The sequence below is a fragment of the Solea solea genome, chromosome 15 (assembly GCF_958295425.1).
Source record: "Solea solea chromosome 15, fSolSol10.1, whole genome shotgun sequence".
Lineage (NCBI taxonomy): Eukaryota > Metazoa > Chordata > Actinopteri > Pleuronectiformes > Soleidae > Solea > Solea solea.
In genome coordinates this window covers 16,360,865-16,380,860 of record NC_081148.1, presented here as the reverse complement: position 1 = coordinate 16,380,860, position 19,996 = coordinate 16,360,865, and the positions used below count along the sequence as shown (strand labels likewise).

The 19,996-nt window shown below is 40.1% G+C and overlaps 2 protein-coding genes across 40 annotated transcripts in view; both read left to right on the top strand.

Moving 5' to 3' along the window:
- Positions 1 to 11,303, top strand: part of LOC131473667 (neurexin-1a) — a 218,391-nt gene extending 207,088 nt beyond the window's left edge. For all 36 annotated transcript variants that reach the window (XM_058651089.1, XM_058651098.1, XM_058651097.1 and 33 more), the window contains one exon: positions 9,385 to 11,303. In XM_058651089.1, coding sequence (XP_058507072.1) covers positions 9,385 to 9,689 — 305 coding nt within the window. In that variant the 3' untranslated portion in view covers positions 9,690 to 11,303. The remainder of the gene's footprint in view (positions 1 to 9,384) is intronic.
- A 1,729-nt stretch (positions 11,304 to 13,032) lies between these two features.
- LOC131473599 (lutropin-choriogonadotropic hormone receptor-like) overlaps positions 13,033 to 19,996 on the top strand; it is a 112,850-nt gene continuing 105,886 nt past the window's right edge. For 3 of the 4 annotated variants that reach the window (XM_058650891.1, XM_058650892.1, XM_058650890.1), the window contains exons 1-2: positions 13,033 to 13,450; positions 15,841 to 16,058. The gene's annotated coding sequence lies outside the window, so the exon portion shown is untranslated. The remainder of the gene's footprint in view (positions 13,451 to 15,840; positions 16,059 to 19,996) is intronic. The other variant, XM_058650893.1, reaches the window with a different exon arrangement.

Sequence of the window (19,996 nt, the reverse complement as noted above, 5' to 3'; positions counted from 1 at the left end):
TACTGTAGGGTAATGTTGATGCATAAGTGATCCATTATCTCTATCTCTATGGCCCAGGGTCAGCTGACATCATCAGCGTCTTGTCCCACAACATCGGCCACTGAGTGACATCAATCGGGTACATTTACCTTTTGCCTTTATTTCCTCTTCCTTGTGGAAACCATGGATAACCAGTGGTACCAGCGGAGCTTATCACCCAGCAAGATTCCGATTAGATCATACTGCAGCAAATCGAATCCTCCCCCTGGTTTGGGAAACCACAAAGGAATATACAGGCAGTGTAATACTGATACTGATCGGTAATAGGAAGCTGGTTTTCGGGAGTGTGCATATACAGTCGTACTCAGACACTGAATAATCAGGCACACGTTAATGCACATATTTAGTTGCAATGGCCACTGTGATTAATGATAAACGGGGCTAATTTAATTTAATTGAACAAACTGCAATAACATCATGACCTAATGTGCTTTTCGGGCTATTCGTGTTTTGGATAGCTGCCGTATAAAGTCTGACATTTATCTCAAACTAGTGTTTTTAACAAAAGTCCCTGCGTGCGTGTGTTTGTGATTATGTATCCTTAAGTGTCAGCAATCACCGGGAGAAAATATAGATGTGGTCTCGGGTGTATGAAAATAGCTTGGCAAACACTTCAAGAGTCTGGCTGGTGCTGATTTTCAGGTACCAACCTCAGCTTTCATTCTGAAAGTTAATGGAAGAGGTTGTTGCTGAGCTGCATGGGGTCAGATGGAAAGAATATCTCTTTCCTACCTGCTTCATTTCATGGGCGTCATGTAGATTGTTGATGGAGGGCAGCTGCTGCACAGAGAGACCCATATTCAAGGTTACATCTCGCATTGCCTTTGTTCTCCATTATTTGTTTTTTACTCTGCTGCTAGGTCCTCCATTCTTGTTCAAATATTGCTAAATTCTAGTTGCTATATCCGTATTTCTTAGATAATGATGCCTACTGACGTGTGACATTCGTCTCGCTGGTTAAGCCCAAAATATCAAATATATTCCTCCAACTATTTCAGGGTAAGAGTGTTAACCCAAAAAATGGAGTGAGTGTGTTGTTGCTGAATGCAGATAAACTGTAGGAAATGGACAGTGAAGTGAGTATAATGTGAAATTAAATGTTCAAAATGAAATGCTCGTATGGGAGGATTCCTTTTTCCCTTTTTGTTTTACTTGCACTTCTCCGATCCGTCTCCCGTATTTTTTTTTTTGTAGCAGAGTTCATAAAAGTAGAAAGTTATATCCAAATATAACACTTGCCGCATCAACCGTCGTTTGTCTTTTTATGTGTTGATGTATGCAGCCGTCTTCGTTTCACAAGAAATCTCATTATTCTCAGTTTCCCCTTGCCTGTCACTTTGGATTGCCTATAGGCAGGTTAAGGTTAATCATCTCTAGTTTGTGCTTCTGTCCATGCTCTCTTATCTTTTTGCGTTTCCTGAAGCTCTTTTCCAGTGACATTAGCAGCTGATAATTTCTTTGACATTTGTGTTAATAGACTTAATGTATTGTTGGGCAACCAATACATGGAGTAAATGAAAAAAATCAAATGGCAAATTAATATGTTTTCTTTAACCCCATGGCAACGGCTGTAATGCCAGTAAAAGGAAAAAGGGACTAAATCATTGTTTTAAATGTGGCTGTGAGATTAATGAAATACCAAGAACACTGTGCTGTCTTAAGAGGTCACTGTCCACATTTAATAGGTTATTCAATCATACGCAGCTGTTTATATATTCTTTCCTTTGTTGAACACAGCGGCACGCACATCGCCAGCAGTCTGCTGCTGCTAGAAGAAATCCTTTAACAAATGGAAAAAAATCGCCTTCTCAAAGCTGGATTCGTACTGAATGTGATCGGAGCTGATGCCCACTGAAACATCCCAACAACCTTCAAGCATAGCACAAAACATTTCTTTCAGGCCAGTGTGTACTTTGACAATTTGCAGAAAAGCTCAAGGAATTTTGCCTCTTTTTTTTTTGTTTTTGTTTCCCTGCACTCTTTCAACAGGGATTGTGTCATTCAAGCTTTCGCTCTCTCTCTCGCTCTCCACACCCTATTTTAAATCAAGTGTGTTCTGAGAGAGAGAAAAAACAGGATTTCACACTCACTGCCACTCTCTTCACTGATCCTGCCATGTTTATATTTTCAATTACTTTTATTTTTTGACCACAAGCCGTCTCTGATGCTCACGCTACGAGGCTCCTTAAGTAAGTAGGACATGAACGACTTTGCTTTCCAAAAAAGGAAGCCCTGCCAAAGGTCAACGATAATGATAGTACAAGTAAATTATGGCTTTAAAACGCCACCCGGATGTGTAATTTGATTTGATATTTTAACTGGCACCTCTTTTTGACCTCTGATCTGTGCGCTTAGTATCACGGTACATCTTATGTATGCTTCTGATTATCTTGTCAAGCTTTGCACCTACAAGTCTAATCAAGAGATTAATTTCATACGTGTGTTCAAGCCGAGTAAGCATTACCTTCCTCTTTCATCTCACCCCCGGGTTTGGCTTAAACTGCACCACACCTTTTCCACTGTGCTAAATCCAACACCGTTTAATCATTCTCACTTGGACCTCATTTCAAGCTTGCTCAGCTCTCAGTTCATCATCCACCATCGGCATGAGCGGAGCCACTTCAGACTCAAACATGCATGCTGTCATCAGGCACACTGCCAGCATGTCACAAGTACAGCATGGCTTCTATCACTTCTTGAGGACACTCGGATAATTAAAGAGGGAAGAGGGATTTAATAAGTGTTTGGCCGAGCGGCAGAGATGGAGTGACCTGTCTGCAGACTGATCCCCAACTATATGACGGCTCAGACAGCTTGTGATTATGAGTGGATATGTGCAGCAAGAAGATGGTCTCACACTAATCTGGCTGAATTACAGCCATGTGTCACTTGGTAGCCTTGCTTTAAAGGCATCCCGCAACCACTTAATGTAACCCGTGAACTGTGGCGTTAAATTTAAGACTGGGTTCAACATGTGACCCAACAATATCAACACCAAACCAATGAGACACCAACTTCCTACACTAACAAAATAAGACAAATATTAAATAGGCAGTGCTCTTGACTGTGAGGGGATTCTATCATAGACCCAAGACTATTTACGACACGTGTGCATTCATCACTGCACAACAACAAGGCAAACCCTCACAGGGTAAATGTGACCGCCACACCACATGCTAGAAGGAGTTCCATCCAATATAACTGCTCCCCACCCACTGCACTGCCTAGAAATAAAAAGAAAACAGCATAAACAAGGTTGTTGGGGCCAGGTTTACGCGACTTTAAAATACAGTTCAATATACACAACACGAGTCCGAAAAATATGCCCCTTAGAGGGTTGAAGTCGTGGGATTATTTGGGTATTAAATGACAAAAAAAGACTGCAATTACAACTCATCACTCCATATTGTGTCTCATTAAGTGTTAAGTGTTAAGTGTTAAGTCTCTTGTTGTGTCTTATTTAAATGCCTTTCGTTATGTCTATTTAAATGTCAAGTCCTTCGTTCGTTATTTTTGCTATTTTATTGTGTACCTAAAGCCGGGAGTCTCTGCAAAAATTTCATTATGTCTCATAATGACAATAAAACTTCTTGAAATCTTGAAATACATCTTTAAAGATCTGGACAAACTCAGGCAACTCCAGACATGGGTACACTAAATAAACAAAACACAAGACAATAAAATCTTTATTCTAAAAAACCCAAATGGTCTTTTTGACACATATATCTTACCTGCAGAGACAAAACAGCCCTGCCACACATCTACCTGGCATTGGAGCAGACAAAGGAAGAGTAATGGCTACCATCTGTTCTTATAAAGGTGGAGAGTTTTTACTCGGCCTGCCTATAAAGACGCCGCTCTACATTTAGATGCCAGCTCTGACGATAATCTTTCAAAGATGCTATGCTGCAGGTTCCAGTGTCACTGTTATCACCATCTTACCATATTAACTTCATTATTTAAACTATCTTTGGCTGATAAACCAATGTGTGGAGTGATAGTGCATCCATGTGCCAAACAGCGCTGTCCATGTGCTCCCTACACAGTACTCTTCACCTATTGCCATCACAAGATAATGAAAGGTCATGGCCATTCTGTCTTTTCAATATATCCTAAGTAGTCCTGGTTGCTTCATTACCTCTCAGCAAGCTCCATGTTCACCTGAAGTGAACATGGCCATGTCCGTGGCTCCCGTCAACCTGCTCACACTGTCACAAATTACCAAACAAATGAACCCTCTTGCTGCAGACAAATGAGGAGAAATAGGCTTTGAAGAGGACCATTTATTCAAATCCCACCTGACAGAGTGGAATCTCTGATCCCATTCCTCTCCTTTGGAGCATGAGGCGAAATGAAGTCAGGCAGAAATAAAAGGAATCACATCGGGAATTGCACAGGCTTTCTTTAAATGACAGGTTCCATTGCGCAGTGCTAATATCTGATGCAAGCTCATGTATCTTTACTCAATTCACTTAAAACTAAGGGAAAATATCAAATGAACCCTGGAATAATCGCAGCACTAAAACCACTCCTCACTGCCGCTCTGTGTTTAACATTACCAGTCGAGCTATTTTCCTTTCTTCGCTTACATTTACTGTATTTGTCAGGGTCACGTTTATGATCGTCTGTGATACTTTGTTCACATGTTCCTCTGAGCTTAAGTTCTGCAGGCATCTCACCAAGGTTTGGTGAAAGCAAATGACCTGAGGCCAAATTAAACAAAACAAAATACTAGGTTCTCCTTGTGAATAATACAGCCGGGACAACGTTATGGTCTGAATGTGATACTGTAATTTAAGTCTCACTCTGGAATGAGCCAGAGAGGTGCATAGTTATTCTGGCAGCCTCTGCAATCCTTCAAAAGTTAACCCCCCTGGGTTTACCTCTATCGCTTCACAAGTGCACCCCTGCTATGCTGCCATGAAGCTAGACACCACTTTAAGGTCATTCTCCCCATGTCTAATTTTACCGTTGGGTAGGCTCGAGTAGAGCATATAAGAGCAGCCATCATTTTAAACACTCGTTTCAGGCGTTATTTCTCGCTCACTTTATGCGCCTCCATTCTGAGGTGATGGACTGCTAACGAACAGACAGGCACGTGTATTTAGACGGAGGTCTTATGAGGCGGTCTCCGAGGCCATCTTCTCCGCCATAATACTTTGCCGGAGAGCCCAGCTTGAGGGCTCCATGGGTGGAGCGGGCAGGGATTACAGCCATGCTCATGGGTGACAAATGAGCCGCATCATCAAGTGTATCAGATAATCTCAGGGACCACAACAGATCTCTTTCTGCTATCAAGTGACTGTTTGATTGACAAGCTAACTGCAGTTTTAATCTAATAATGAAAGGGGGGAAAAAACTGGGGACTTGATTTAGGGCTTCTGGAGTCTCTGTGAAGAGAGCCTACAGGGTGCCAATCAACAGATCCTGCCTAGAGGAAATAAAGCCCAGATCCTGACATGTTAGATCACTGAAGGAAGAACAGTGCACGATACTGTTGCCACATTTTTAATCCCTGATATGGCAGACTGAGACCACCTGCCTCCAGAACCCTTCCAACTCTGTCACCTCGCTCTAGGATCCAGCTGTGGTCTCATCTACATCCCTCACGCTGCCACATCCACAGTTAACCTCCTTCATCCTTCATCATCCTGCTCTGCTCTCTCCGCGCTCGACCCTGTGACCCCCGTTCAAAGGATGGATAGCAAACATAAAAGTAACTCGCCATTAATGCACGCACCGTGGCTCGCTATAGGAAAAAGCCATGTCAACCAGTGGTTTGTGCCTACAAGGCGAGAGCATTCTTCAAACCTGTCTGAAAGCATAAGAGGGCTTGTCACAAGCAGAGCTAATCTGTTGCAACGCTTAGTCACACTCAATCCCCCAGTTGTAGTGTGCTCATGTCCTTGAATGTGTGCTGGCATTGGGAATATACTTGGGCTGCTGATCAGCCTAACTACGGAGGAAAACATGTCAATGAACTGCTGCAGCATCTCCTCTTCCTGGCAGACAGTGGGTCCCCTCTCTTAAAAGTTCACATTGTTCTTGGCCTTTAGTAGGGCATGGATGAGGTCCACCTCCAGAAGACATTTGTGCCATCTGTGTGGGTCATCAGAGAAGATTATGCCATTCAAAGTGATGTTTGTCTAAACATTAGGCTGTCACTCATGAATGCAATCAAAGGGGAGCTTTGTCTTCGACAACCATTAAGGCTGAGTGAGACACAAGAGAGATAACAATGAACAGAGCTATCAGAGACTAAAGAGCGCTGTATTATAACTTGGATAGCAGTCAGAACGGAAAGTGGGCCTGCCCATACTCCCTCCCTTATTCACTGGTGAACATGATTCCCTAAAGTGCATCATTCATTGACAAAAGTAGTTTTTTCTGTAATCACTGTGACAGTGATGGATAGTTTAGGCCAGAAACTATATGTTTGACATACTGTAGTAATAGACTTTAGTTGATTTCTACTATTTACTGCCATGTGACATGAAACATATGCAGCTAATTTTCTGAATAAAACAGTGCAGACTTCACACTGTGCATTTCCAGACGCTGATAATTTAACATTCAAAATTCATGTTTGTGTTATTGTACACTGTGATAGATGTATCCAATGCAAGCATGGATATTGGATACCTAGTCACCTATACTGTTGTTTTTACTCATGTTTAAGAATGTACCACACATTCATTGTCGCTCATGCTCAGAAAAGTTAGTGAAGTTATGAAAAAAGAAAAAAAGAACAAACGTGACACCACAGAACAAGGTGATTAAGATGAACTTCAGTAGGAGCAAAAATGTTGTTTTTCATGTCGCTTTCTTTTAATGATGGAGAGTCACTCTGTGATGTGGATACCGGGTTCGAACTCAGTGTCATTCCGATGAAGAACAAAGGATTGAATAATGAAGAGGCGATGTCGTGGTTTCTAGTTTAGAGCAAAATTTGGTTCCATATCAAAGCTGAAGATTACAGTTTTGGGTTGTTTTTTTTTACCTGAAACCAATATGCCCTTGGAAAGACACAAGTATCAAAAGTCAAACTGCAAACGTGAGATAGTTTGTAACTTCCTCACATGAATATTATATGAAGTTACTATTAATGTATAATATGTTCTGTTCATGTGCTCATATATAGCCATGTCTCAGGCATATGTTTCAATATATAATGTGGAGTTCTTTAAATTGGCTCTCTATAGCCTTGCCCAGTGAATGTCACAGCTGGCCTTAAAAGCTTTAATATGTTTAATGCACAGTGCTGTAGCCCCTCGACAGCAGTAATGAAGAGCAGACTTCAAATAGTGCTCTCACATAATCTACTGTATCACGGTGGCCTTACGTATATGCAGTACTGGAAGAACATATACGTGTTCAGGATGTGCATAAATGTGTAAGTGGGAATAATGTCGCCAAGTATTTCACTAATAAACTCAAAGGTCTTAAACTATAAAGCCCCCAGCCTTTTGTAAATCACTGTGTGCAATTTGACCTGAACAAAATAAGAATCGAATATGTTTTTATAAACTAAAATGAAAAGAATAGTTTCAGCCCAAAATAAATTAAAATAAAAAAGCAAATCACACCCACTGTGTTTTAACCCACTTAATTAAAAATCATGCTTCACCACGTAGTGCAGTGTACACTTAAATGATGCTTCAATAGTATTATGTACTTAGCAGTCGGTATAATTGGTATCAATTATGTCTTAAATGATCAGTTCATATTCTTTGACCAAGAAAGGTTACAAAATGACAGCGTACTTTACCAGACATTCAAATGTTACTCAGTAAAAAAAAATAGATAAATAAATAAATCAATCATAATTCTACATTGTCTTTTGTTTTTGTTTTTTCCCAATGCCAACATGCTCTTGCAATTACGTCACGTCTTCTCCTCCTGCCAGTAAATGGCCTTTAAAAGAATCCTTAACATCCGTCCGTCCATCCATCATCGACGCTGCTAAGCAGCCAGTCTCGGCTGACGTTGGCAGAGAGGCAGGTTACGTCCAGACAGATCACCAGACATCAGTCCAACGCAGGGACAACACACGGAGACAGCCATTCACAGTCACTTTCACATGTGGACAGACCTTATTGAGGTCATTAGGATGTCCAGGTGCAACCATCAGTTACACAGGCACAACTTAAACCGAGTTTTAGGTTATTACTCTTAGTTTGTCTCGCGCAAATACAAATGCAAGTGTGAATCTTCCCGTCAAGGACGTGTGATCTGAACCCAGCTGTAAATCATTCAAACATTTTGTGTCCCACTTGTGCAGAACCGAGACGCTTTCATTCCCAAATGTTTGTGTGGAGTATTTGGATTTCGCAAATGCGTCAAAAGCTTAAGCAGAAATGATGACTCCGACAAAAACACACACAGAGAGAGATGTGCCAGGAGGACTGGATGATATCAGGGGGGGGCTTATGTGTTTTCAGAATATGCTCCATTATGTGGCACCGTTTCAGAGCAGACGTGGGGACAGCCTTTGGCGAAAATCTGCTGAGTCAAATGAAGAATTGTTTCTCTCTGAAGGATTTATTTTCACACATGACATGATACAGTCGTGCCGCCTCAATTTACAGCGAGTTGTTGTAAATGTGGTGTCTCGATTCATATCTGTGCCGTACAGCATGTTCGAAACGGTGCATTTTTAACATCCCTGTCTTTCTTTTCAGCCTTACTTCAACATTCAGCAACTCTCTCCGTAGTACGGCATGTCACCACCACTCTCCCAAATATGAACAATACAGAGAATTATAAATATCATCAGAATAATGCTCTGCAAAAAAAAAGTGTGACACTGTGACGGGATAAACAGCATGCACTTAAGCCTAAGTCTAAAAATGTCCAGCTCCTATTTTTATTGAAAACCCTTATCTACTTAAGTTTCGTCCGTGTCTTCTAATATTGACTGTCATTTCAAAGCGATGTCCACAGTAATCTTGGATTTTGTGACAATCAAAAGATACTGCAAGTTAAGAGTAAGATAAATCCTCTGTTTTTGTTGTCAGCTAAAACTGTCACGGTTCAGATTCTGCATTTATTTTAATACATTTAGTCAGAAATAATCTGACTGCTACCATCTCATCTTTAACCCCTGTCATTTCATTTCAGATCACAAATGATTGACCTTGTCATTTTTTGTCTCTTCTCATTGTGGAATTGTACTCTTTTCTATAATGGAGCAAATGCATCCATATTAGCAACATCTATATTTTTGCTTTAACACCTTTGAGGGATGACGTCAGCATCATCTCCATAAATAAACTTATAATAATATTTATAACATGTGAAAGATGGTGATCATTATAGCTAATCATATCTCTGTCCCCCTTGCAGCTAATCCTACTGGATCTGGACCAAAGGGTTTACCAGGCACGACGGAGGTGTTCAGAGAGTCCAGCAGCACAACAGGAATGGTGGTTGGCATAGTAGCCGCGGCGGCGCTGTGCATTCTGATCCTGCTCTACGCCATGTACAAATATCGGAACAGAGATGAGGGCTCATACCACGTCGACGAGAGTCGCAACTACATCAGCAACTCGGCACAGTCGAACGGCACCATAGTCAAAGAGAAGCCGGTCAACACTGCGAAGACCTCGAGCAAGAACAAGAAGAACAAGGACAAGGAGTACTATGTGTGATTGTCAAAGCTTTGGTCTTAACCAGACAAAACCTTTATGAAAAAAGACAAATCAGGACATCAAAATGTGTACAGTATAATAACAAAGATGAACATTATTTAGTCATTTTTCCTAAAAGACAATGCTCTGAAAAGTACATGTGAAAAATGAAAAAAAGAACTTTCTGGACTCAAGCACCGGAGACGGAATACACACAATACAGACAGAGAATGATGGAGATGTGGCTCTGACAACCAGAAGAAATGAACTACATACATAATATAACATGTCAACCAAACAACTTTTAACCCATCAGTGACTTGTTTCCTCGGCCGTGACGATGTGATACAAACCCCCTTGTTTCTGGTAAACGAAAGGAGCACGGATGCACTTTGCCAAGAGAGCCACAGCGTTACGAACCTTGTGTTTTCATTTACATTGCCTGTGTTTGTGTGGTTGGGACTCTTTCCTAGAGAAAAGGACACAATGCATAAATAAATACGTACATAAACACGCCAAATATTTGAAGCAGAGAAAGAGAAAGTGATTGGGTTGATGGTGATCTCAACAAGGAGGGGAAAAAAAAAATCCCCTGATGGACGTCAGTGGAATCAGCCAAAGTACTCACTGAAGAGGAGATGATGGCCAGCAAAGACTAACACCAGGCTGAAGGAGCCACCGCAGCATGGAGATGCTAACGGATGGCAATTTCTCTTGAAAGACTATTATTTAAAAGAATACGTCCATTGTGCCAGTAAGTAAAATCTGGAGGCCTTCGTTTTCACACGACGTGAACACAAAGGAAGAGAGTTTCCTCAGAGTGCTGAGGACGCCGCTAACGCCATCACTCCCGAGCCATGCACGCAAAATTATCTGATTACAGTACATATGTTTATATACAGTACAACCACATCTATATGTGCTTTCTGGACTGTGACAAAGTGGTGTTTTATAGCCTGTTGTATAGATGATGCTAACTATAACTGCTCCTCTACCATTTTTGGAATAAAACAAGGAAAAAAAAAAAAAAAAGGACAAAAAGAAGACATAAATGTTATTACGTGTTGCTAGTCATAGACGATTTTATGAGGACATCTGCATTTTTATCAGTTAAGTAATTATTTGATTTTCCCTGGTTTCTTTTTTTTTTGTTTTGTTTTTTTAAAAACATGTGTTCCTACATAGTTTTTATACAATTCCCATCCAGAGATACATAATCCTGGAGCAGCCATAGCTTATCCATTCCCCAAAACTGCAAAAGGCATTAACTGTGTGACGGGACAACTAACTGTACATGCATCTGTTAAGGATACTGGTAGAATCACTGCCTTCCTTCTCAATCCTGACGTACAGTACATGCATGAGAAGGATCAAGAACATGAATGATGATGACGGATGATGGATGATTAATATAAATTAACTTGCTGTGTGTGTTTCCAAGTGGTATTATAAGATTGTCTGACGTGTGCGCGGGCTGACACAAACGAGAGGAGAAGCTCAAAATCGGTCTCCATTCCAGCTGTCCTGTGTTTGTTCTGTCATTCTGTCCGTCAGTTCTGCTTTCCAGAGACCTGTACTTTTAACTGAGTATGAGGAACATGACCTTGAACTATAAATGATGATTATAAATTCTCATTGTTTGCTCTTCTTTCATTTCCTCTTCGGTGTTTTTTGTTTATTTCCCGATGTAACTCTAACTTCTTGTACGCTGCGGGAAAAAAAATATAGCGTCATATATATATATATATATATAAACAAATAGTTTTGGAAAGTCAAATAAATAAAATATTACCTAAGTGAACTTAAAACCAGTCTACTGACAAAATGTATCAGAGCAACATGCAGCTTTTCCACCTGTTCTCCTTTTAACACACGCTTCAGTAAAGCACTGCTCCGGGGATTTAGTATTTAGCTGTGATAGTACTCCAAAAGCCATATAATCAGAGATGGTTTGTTACAACACTAAGCACAAGTAAGATCTTAGAGATTCTGGTTCAGGTTTTTTGTGTGTGTGTGTCAGACTTTGCTCTTGCACCCATTCATGCTGAATTATGACTTAAATATAAAGTTAGAAATGAAATGTCTCTTTAAATCTGTAAGAGAGGACGATTTCATCCAAGGATGATTTTCCTCCATGGGTTATCTGCAGGTTTTTGGACACCCAGCAAGACACTGGGAATTTTTGTTTGGTTTTTCATAGGCAACATATTCAGTGCTATTAAACAAAGTGGATTCAGTGGTCCAATATTGAGGACACCTAACCAGGCACACTGGTCTCCAGATGAACTGTTCGCACCCCATCAGATAAGATGCCTCCGTTCTCGTTGCCCTGTGAAATTAACTCTACCAAGTACCAAGCTGTGACGTGATTTTAAATTAGAATCACACACTGTGAACCTCATAGTTGAACACCTTTCCAGAAATCTGGTGATAGTCTGACTAAGGGTCAAAGTAGTTGACAACACTCGACAGTATGTAGGGTACACACAGAGACAAAAATGTAAGTAAGCAGTGCTTTAACTCAACACTATTTATCCAAATCTTTACACCTACCACAATATCAGGAAGTACAGGAGATACAGTGGCATTAAGCTTTGACACCACGAGCAGCAAACAGATGGTTCCTCAGGAGAGTCTACCTGACTGTCGCTACAGCTTTTCATCAGCTGCTTACGCAGATTTTCTAATGCGATAACGTGTGCTGTGTGACACGTCACCGATCTCCATATGGAAATTTCACATTTCAATTGGCTGAGTCTTGCTCAAGGACTCTTCAGTAGGCTATGTTCTTTTTTAACATGTTATCACAGCTCGAGTTACATTCAAACGAAAACAGCACTGTGTTAAAATGCAACTGACTTGTGCCGTACCTATACACTACAAGGGCTATACGGTAAATCTATATTTAAATACGGTAAATCTATATTTAAAGGTAACTCTTTCATTTTCACAGTTAAGCGAACTAAGCGGCTGCTTATCTTTAGATATGTTTATGTATCTAAATAGGGTTGAGCTTAAGTTGTTTGGTTTTATTTTGGAGGTAAAGATTTGCTCATGTAGTGCACATGTGTCAAAAAGTCCTAAAACTGGTTCGCTTGTTTAATTCGAGTTCAGTATCACCACACTTCACGTTGAAAACGAAAGTGCAAACCATATTAAACGCAGATTTTTCTGCACTTTTATGACGCTAGTTCATAAAAGTTTGGGACCTTCCCTGTTACTGTGTGAGAGTATACAACTGTGATGGACAATAGATAATGAATGACAGTTGTGCAGTGGGCGGCCTTCGATAGGGGGCGCTGTGGCACCTCTCTACCTGCTACACTCTTATTTGTCCTGCGTGAAGAAGAGCAACACAAAACTAGCCACACGTTTAAAACTAGCAAACCAAAACGTTTAATTGAGCAAGGTGAACACCACACAGTTACTGATTCAAATGTATTCTGCAATGAGACAAAGATTTAAAATGTCCCACGTTGTTTACAGTTGTTGTTGAGAAGTGGCGTACTCGTTATAAAGTGTACGCGTAGGTGCTCGCTGCGACACAAAATCTCCCCGAAAACGTTTGCATTTGAAGTTGTGTCAGACACGAAAACACGAGGGAGAATGAAGGAAGGGGAGAAGAAGAGTCACGGAGAAGAAAGGAAGAGGGAGAAAGAATATTCAGATAAGTTTTCTAAAACAATGCCGTTTTGTGAGGAGAACTCTGCAGGTGAAGCAACACATGAGCGTGGACCCGAGCAGCCGGACATCAAACAGTCGCCGTTACCAGCGTCTTTCACGTGAGTTTTCATTCCCTTTAAGTCAGTCATTGCCGGGGGATTATATTTCATCACACACATTTGAGATTTATTGAATACCACATGCATAAAATGATATGTTGCTTCATTTATTAAACATATAGCTGTAATATGTCTGCAATTACGTAAATGGCAGTAGGCATGAATATTATATCACGCACAAATTCGCTTCTTGTCACGATTTATATTTTTTAATTGGGTCAAAAAGTGTGTCATGTATTAAAAGTTGGTCCCTGTATCTGAGATTTGAGAAACACTCTGGTAGTGAATTAAGAGTCAGTAGTTTCTAATGTGTTGTCAAGTTGGGCTCCAACTGTTTTTTGAGTTTTTATTGAGGTCCATTGTGATTTGAAAGGTTATACATTTTTGTGGAAGAGCAATATCAGGTTAACACTGATATTGCTGATACTCCAAAACAGAGTATTTTATTTCAAGTAGATACCTATGATGCTCTGATACACAGGTGCCAACTGGTGACACATGGTTAACCCTCTTATGACCATCATGATAATTAGGAAGCCTGGATTTATTTTAATTTTGTGGCTCATTGAAAAAATGTTCAACGAGTGAGTGCTTCTGCCTCTTTTTCCAAGATAACCTTCGATATCCAACATTTATTCTGTAACTGTTTGGGACAGCGCTACTGACGTCACAAACGTGTGACCTGGTGAATTTTGTCTGTGATTGGACAGTCGTTTCCCTGAAGTACTTAGGGCTAACCTTATAATAAGTATATGTGCACAAAGCTCTATTTCTCTGCTTTGCGGTATCCATCCATCCATCCATTCATCTTCTACCGCTTTATCCTCCATATGAGGGTAGCGGTGTGTGCTGTGCCAATCTCAGCTGACATAGGGGGCGAAAGGCGGGCCACACCCTGGACAGCTCGCCAGTTTATAGTTTTTGGATTTCCGAGATATCACAAATGGTTTAGGAGTTATGGTAATGAGAAGTACGCATTCCAAATCCTGTCAGCGACGACAGCATGGTCACAGAAGGGTTAAAGAGTATTTGAAAACTGACTTTTACTAACTGCACCCCTCACCCCCCAAAGAAATCTCACCAGCTACCTCTGTTTCAGTGTAACAAAAGCCCCCAGTTTTAAAGGTTAAGTGTGCAGTTTCTAGTGACATCTGGAGGAGACGCTTGAAATTGCAATGAAGAAAAGCTCCTCTGCTTCCCCGAGAACTACGGCTGCTTTCACCGATCAAAATGCCACTGTCGTCTTCTATGATCGGTCTCCATATAAATAGATATTTATACTTTACTTGTGTATGTTGTAATTGTATAGGTCATAGACAAACCAGCGGGCTAGCTGTTATTAAAGTAATAGAGAAAAAATTTAATATAAATCATAATTGCATTCTGATTGTCCAGTCTAAATAAGAGGGAGAGGGAGAGAGCGGCGTGGTAGTAGAGAGGAGCAGCAGACGTGGGAGGGGGAGCAAGCAGCTGCCTCCACAGAAGAGGAGTGAGGAGAAGAGATAAAACTGTATGATTTTCTTACATGGTCTGTTCAGTAGCAACACAATAGGTATTTGTATGAAGTTTGTTCTCATTATAACGGTTGTTGCTCTTTAGGGCCACCACAAACGATTATTTCGATAATCGACTAGTCACCAATTATTTTTGCGATTAGTCAACTAATCAGATCATATGTAAATTGCAGTTTATCGCACCAGTATGCAGCTGAACTTAGCAGCTTATAGCAGCATTTCTGACATTTTTTAATGTGATAAATAAAATAAAATGAAGGCACAACTCTGGCATTTTTTTTTTAGCTGTAAATCTTTAGTGCATTGTAAAATGGAACCAAAAACTATGCACTATGAATATATATTATAAAACATTAGCGTTATCACATTTCCTATTCAAACATGACATTGCTGTTAAAAAGTTACAGCAAACACATAACATATGTTAGCTAAGGCTAATGAAATCGTCATCGTTAATATTAAAGTAAGTCGCTCACTGCTGACGTTAATTTTACCAGCTAACTAGCCATTTAGCTTACCAAGATGACTGTCCCTCTTTGTCAGGAATTTAATTAGCCACAACATGCTTCCTTTTCAGATGCTCGTGCATCGCTATCCTACTGTCATGGAAGGCAAGTTTTGCCTTGCAGAGTTTTGCATTGCACATTCTTCTCTTTTATTTTGGTAAAATGCTCCCAAACTTTGGACCTCCATTTCCAGCTATTTATGCAAAGACCAATTATGTTACTTACTTATATACATAAACACATATTATTATTTTTTTAGTATGAATATTGAATAACCTGCAAACCATAACATTCTGTCCATTGTCATTTTATCTTCCAAACATTCAGACCAACACTTTATTTTTCTCTTTTCTGTGTTTTATGTTCATAGACTTGTGGTGAAGATGACTCTGGAGGAGCACAGAGATCTAACAGCACAGCTGGGGGAGAGAAGACCATGTCTGGGTTTTGATGTCCTAATGATGCATCAGTGCAGGGATAATAACTCACTTTCTGCTGGTGTGCCAGGGTAAACTGGTGTTCTTGTGCCAACTGTAGGGACATGCCTGCGGACCAGGAGAGGGAATTCCGAGGCCAGGTTCCAATCGAGTAAGCCTACAACCACACTTTTCCCGCTACTGCCTTGAAGAAGGTTTTTGTGCATTCACACAGTACTGAGAGCATCTTACCATGTTTGGGAGCACTGCTATGAAGCCTGTAGATATTTCGTCTTTTCATATCGATTCAATTATATTTATATAGCGCTAATTCATAAGATACATTATCTCAAGGGACTTTATATAGTATGTTCTCCCTGTGTGTGCGTGGGTTTTCTGGGGGTTCTCCAGCTTCCTCTCATAGTCCAAAAACATGGTGTATTCATTCAATAATATCACATACAAATGTCTATTCAGCGTCAGGAAACAAAAGTGCCTGAGAGACCATGATTCAGTGGTATTATTGTTGAGTGAAACAAAAATGTGGTGAACTCCAGCAGTTTTCAGTCCACATCAGCAGCTGTCTGGAAGCCAGGTCCTGTTGAAGACAGTGACATTACATATTAGGATCAACTCGGTGTATTAACTCTGGGGGACGGCATCCTGAGGAAAGCCGCTCAAATGCTGAGAACGGAGTGTGAGAGGGTTCCTGTAGAATACTGCACGCTGTCCTCAGTGTTTGATGCTCACACATGGTGGAAAGTGCTCTTACGGGGAGTCCAATAATTTAAGAGCAAACTTTGACTGTGTTCTGCAGCCAGGTCCTGTTTTGCAGGCTGATAGATTGGAACCAGCTGGTTATGGAGAATGTGATGATGCTCTCGATGGAGGAGTGATAAAATGTCTTCAGGATGTTTCTGTTGAACCCAAAAGGGTTTTTTGGGTCAACGTGTATGGGTGGATAGTAAATTTGATTTCTGCTAATATAGCCCTGTTATATATATATATATATATATATATATATATATATATATATATATATATATATATATATATATATATATATGTATGTGTGTGTATTTCTACATAAATGGTCATATTAGTCAAAACATCTCGTTAAAACACTGTGACATGACAGGTTACACTGGGCCACATTCCAGCAGCTCATTGGTCGTTTTGACTGATTAACAGCTCCTTTGAACTGAACCAATAGAATTGACAGAAGGGCTTGAGTGGCCGATTGATTTACACACAGGACATGGCCTCTGACTGGTGGAGACTTAACGCATGGCATTATAAGTCTGCCAATAACTGTGCTGTTGTGATGGGAAAAATTTGCAAATAACCATAGATAGATTGATTAAACAACCATTCACACGTGAGATCTATCCTTGGATTAAATCTTGTTACAGATTGGATCGACTGTTTATATGAACATCGATGACTATTGCCATATACCAGCCCTCTTGTTCAGAATGAAATTTGTGTCTGGGTGGGCTGTATCAGATTAGGGTCCATGTAAACATAGCTAGAAAGCTTCTGAAAGGGCCACAGTTGGACTGGAGCGCTTGTTGGAAAGGCACAACTTGTTGCCTCCAGGCAAAGTAAAGCAAGTCTCCAGTGTAGCAGCCCTGAGACGTATCACAACACCATGTTATAGGATTAAGTGTCTCAGTAAATAAATGAAACACTACTGTCAGCCACAACATAACCTCAAGCACACTACCCTTATTTTATACATATACATATACATATACATACAGTACATTGTGTGTATATATATATTTGTACACATATACACACGATGTCTGTGTTCTTCATGTTGCTGCTTCTTTCACTGAAAATTTGCACTTCCAGATTATTTATTTCTGACCTCCACATACTGCAGCACATCCTAAACAGCTGTTTCCCTGAGGGAGGTCAAAGCTTCTCACTCTATCCTAGCAGTGTTATGGATTGTGAACTTTAAGACTGAAGTGAACCCACAGTGCTGTTGTAGAAAGGTTGAGGTGGGTAAATTGTTTGCATATATGAGCGTACTAATTTTTATTACCTCTTTAGGGCATTTGACATAAACTCTGACCTTGATAGGTCCAGCAGTTCTCATAGGGACCCCATGTCTTGGCCTAATCAGGCAGTTTATGGTAAGATGTAAATTGTTAAGTTCAATAAATATAAATGGATGTCAATGCAGAGTCCTGACAAGTACAGATGTGTGTATGCGTCGTCACTTCCTATGTGTGGCATTTAAGGATGTGTAAACATCTGTTAGTTGTAAATAGCCCATGATTCCGTGGACCAGGATGTCATCATCATTCAGATAACCAAGCTAGCGGCAGGGCTGTAGGGATGTTTTTGGTGTATAGGTTGATTCTGCAGCTCAGAACCGGCCTGAAATATTTCACCAACGATTGAATCCATTATTGTGAATTTGATGCAGAACATTTTTGTTTAGCAGTAGACGAGGCCTGCTGAATTTTGCACTTTCTGACTTTTCCTTCAGTGCAAACATGAAACTGATTTATTTATTTGTTTGCATTTTAAACTCTATTTGAAAGGGAGTTGCGAGGAGACAAACACAAACAAATGAGAGGAGAGAGAGAAAAGAGGATAGACGGTATGGACACTGCAATTACATATAGCCTGCACAGTAAGCACTCAGCATTCAGGACACTTTCTGGGGTTGGTAAACATCATTTATGTCACAGAATATGTTGCAACTCTAACTTTTTGGACCATTTCAGAATCTTACATTACTAGCAGGAGGAGAACATGAAAATCACTTTACACCTTGACACAGCTAGAATATGAAATGATGGGAGCCAACACTTGCTTCTCATAGTGAATAAAATATATCAAAGCAGTGTGTATAACCACTCATAAATGTTAAGCCCAGATTAGATTTATTCATGTTTCACAGCAAACAAACAACAAAGCTAATACATAGTGTTTCAAGACCAAACATATATCATGTTTATTGTATGTTCAGCCTCTGCAATATAATTGTGTAGAAGTCTTATAGAGGCTTATATAAGGACAGTTTACGATGAGGGGAGAGACAAGTTTTATTTTTTTGTTTTTTTTACATTAAGAATTCCTCACAAAAATGAATTTTGCATACCAAATATGGAATGCAGTTCCTAACTGATAAAACATTTATAAAGCCCCTGTGTGTTTTCTTTGCAACATTTTATAAGGTAGGTTGAGGCTTATATTTTTTGCAGAACATTCCTGCTTCTAATACTACACTTCTAATATATTTAGAACCCCCCCTTCAATCAAAAGTGCAAAAGAAAGTCTAAGAAAGTCTCTTACCACATCATTGATGTCTACCTATACACGTATACACATTTAGGTTTTTAGAAATTCAAATGGCCCCATACAGTGTTTATGTTTTTGTTTGATTTAGAAATCATAATGGCATAATTGTAATGTTGTTTACCTTAATTTTGCTCGCTGTGTGTCGATTGAGCACTTTAGTTATTTTCCCTCTCCCTCCTGGGACAAAACTGTAGATGCCGTGTATAAAATTCGGGGAATAATGAAATAACAATAACAAGCTCACACAGCTTTATTTCAGCATCCATCGCCAATAGATGAATAAACTCATGAGGTGGGGAGATATTTTTAGCAATATGTTTATCCCTTTTGCTCATCCCCCCTTCTCTGCAACTCTCACGCTCACTCTCACACACACACACACACAATGTCTTTGTTCCAGCCTTTTGCATTCATCTAGTGCCATTTCCCCTCTCTCACTCATGCTCTTTGCTTCTATCTCAGCTGGATATACCAGACGTCCCCTTAATTCGACACACTAATGTAATTCTCCTTCTCTATAATCATCCATTTTCCCATTTTCATGCCCTCTCCCCGAACTTGAGACACATCTTGTGGATTCTATTTCACAGCAGTACACCCGGCTACATCAGTTTTCAATTCATTTATTCAGTATTTGTTTAGAAAACCCATGCTGGTCTGCTATGAATCAACTTTGCTTAATAGGAACTACCCTCGCTGACCAGGTTAAAGCAGATATAATTACGTATGGATCTGAAGGTCTAATTTAATCGTAATGTCCTGAATCAAATGAAAAATACATTGTGGTTC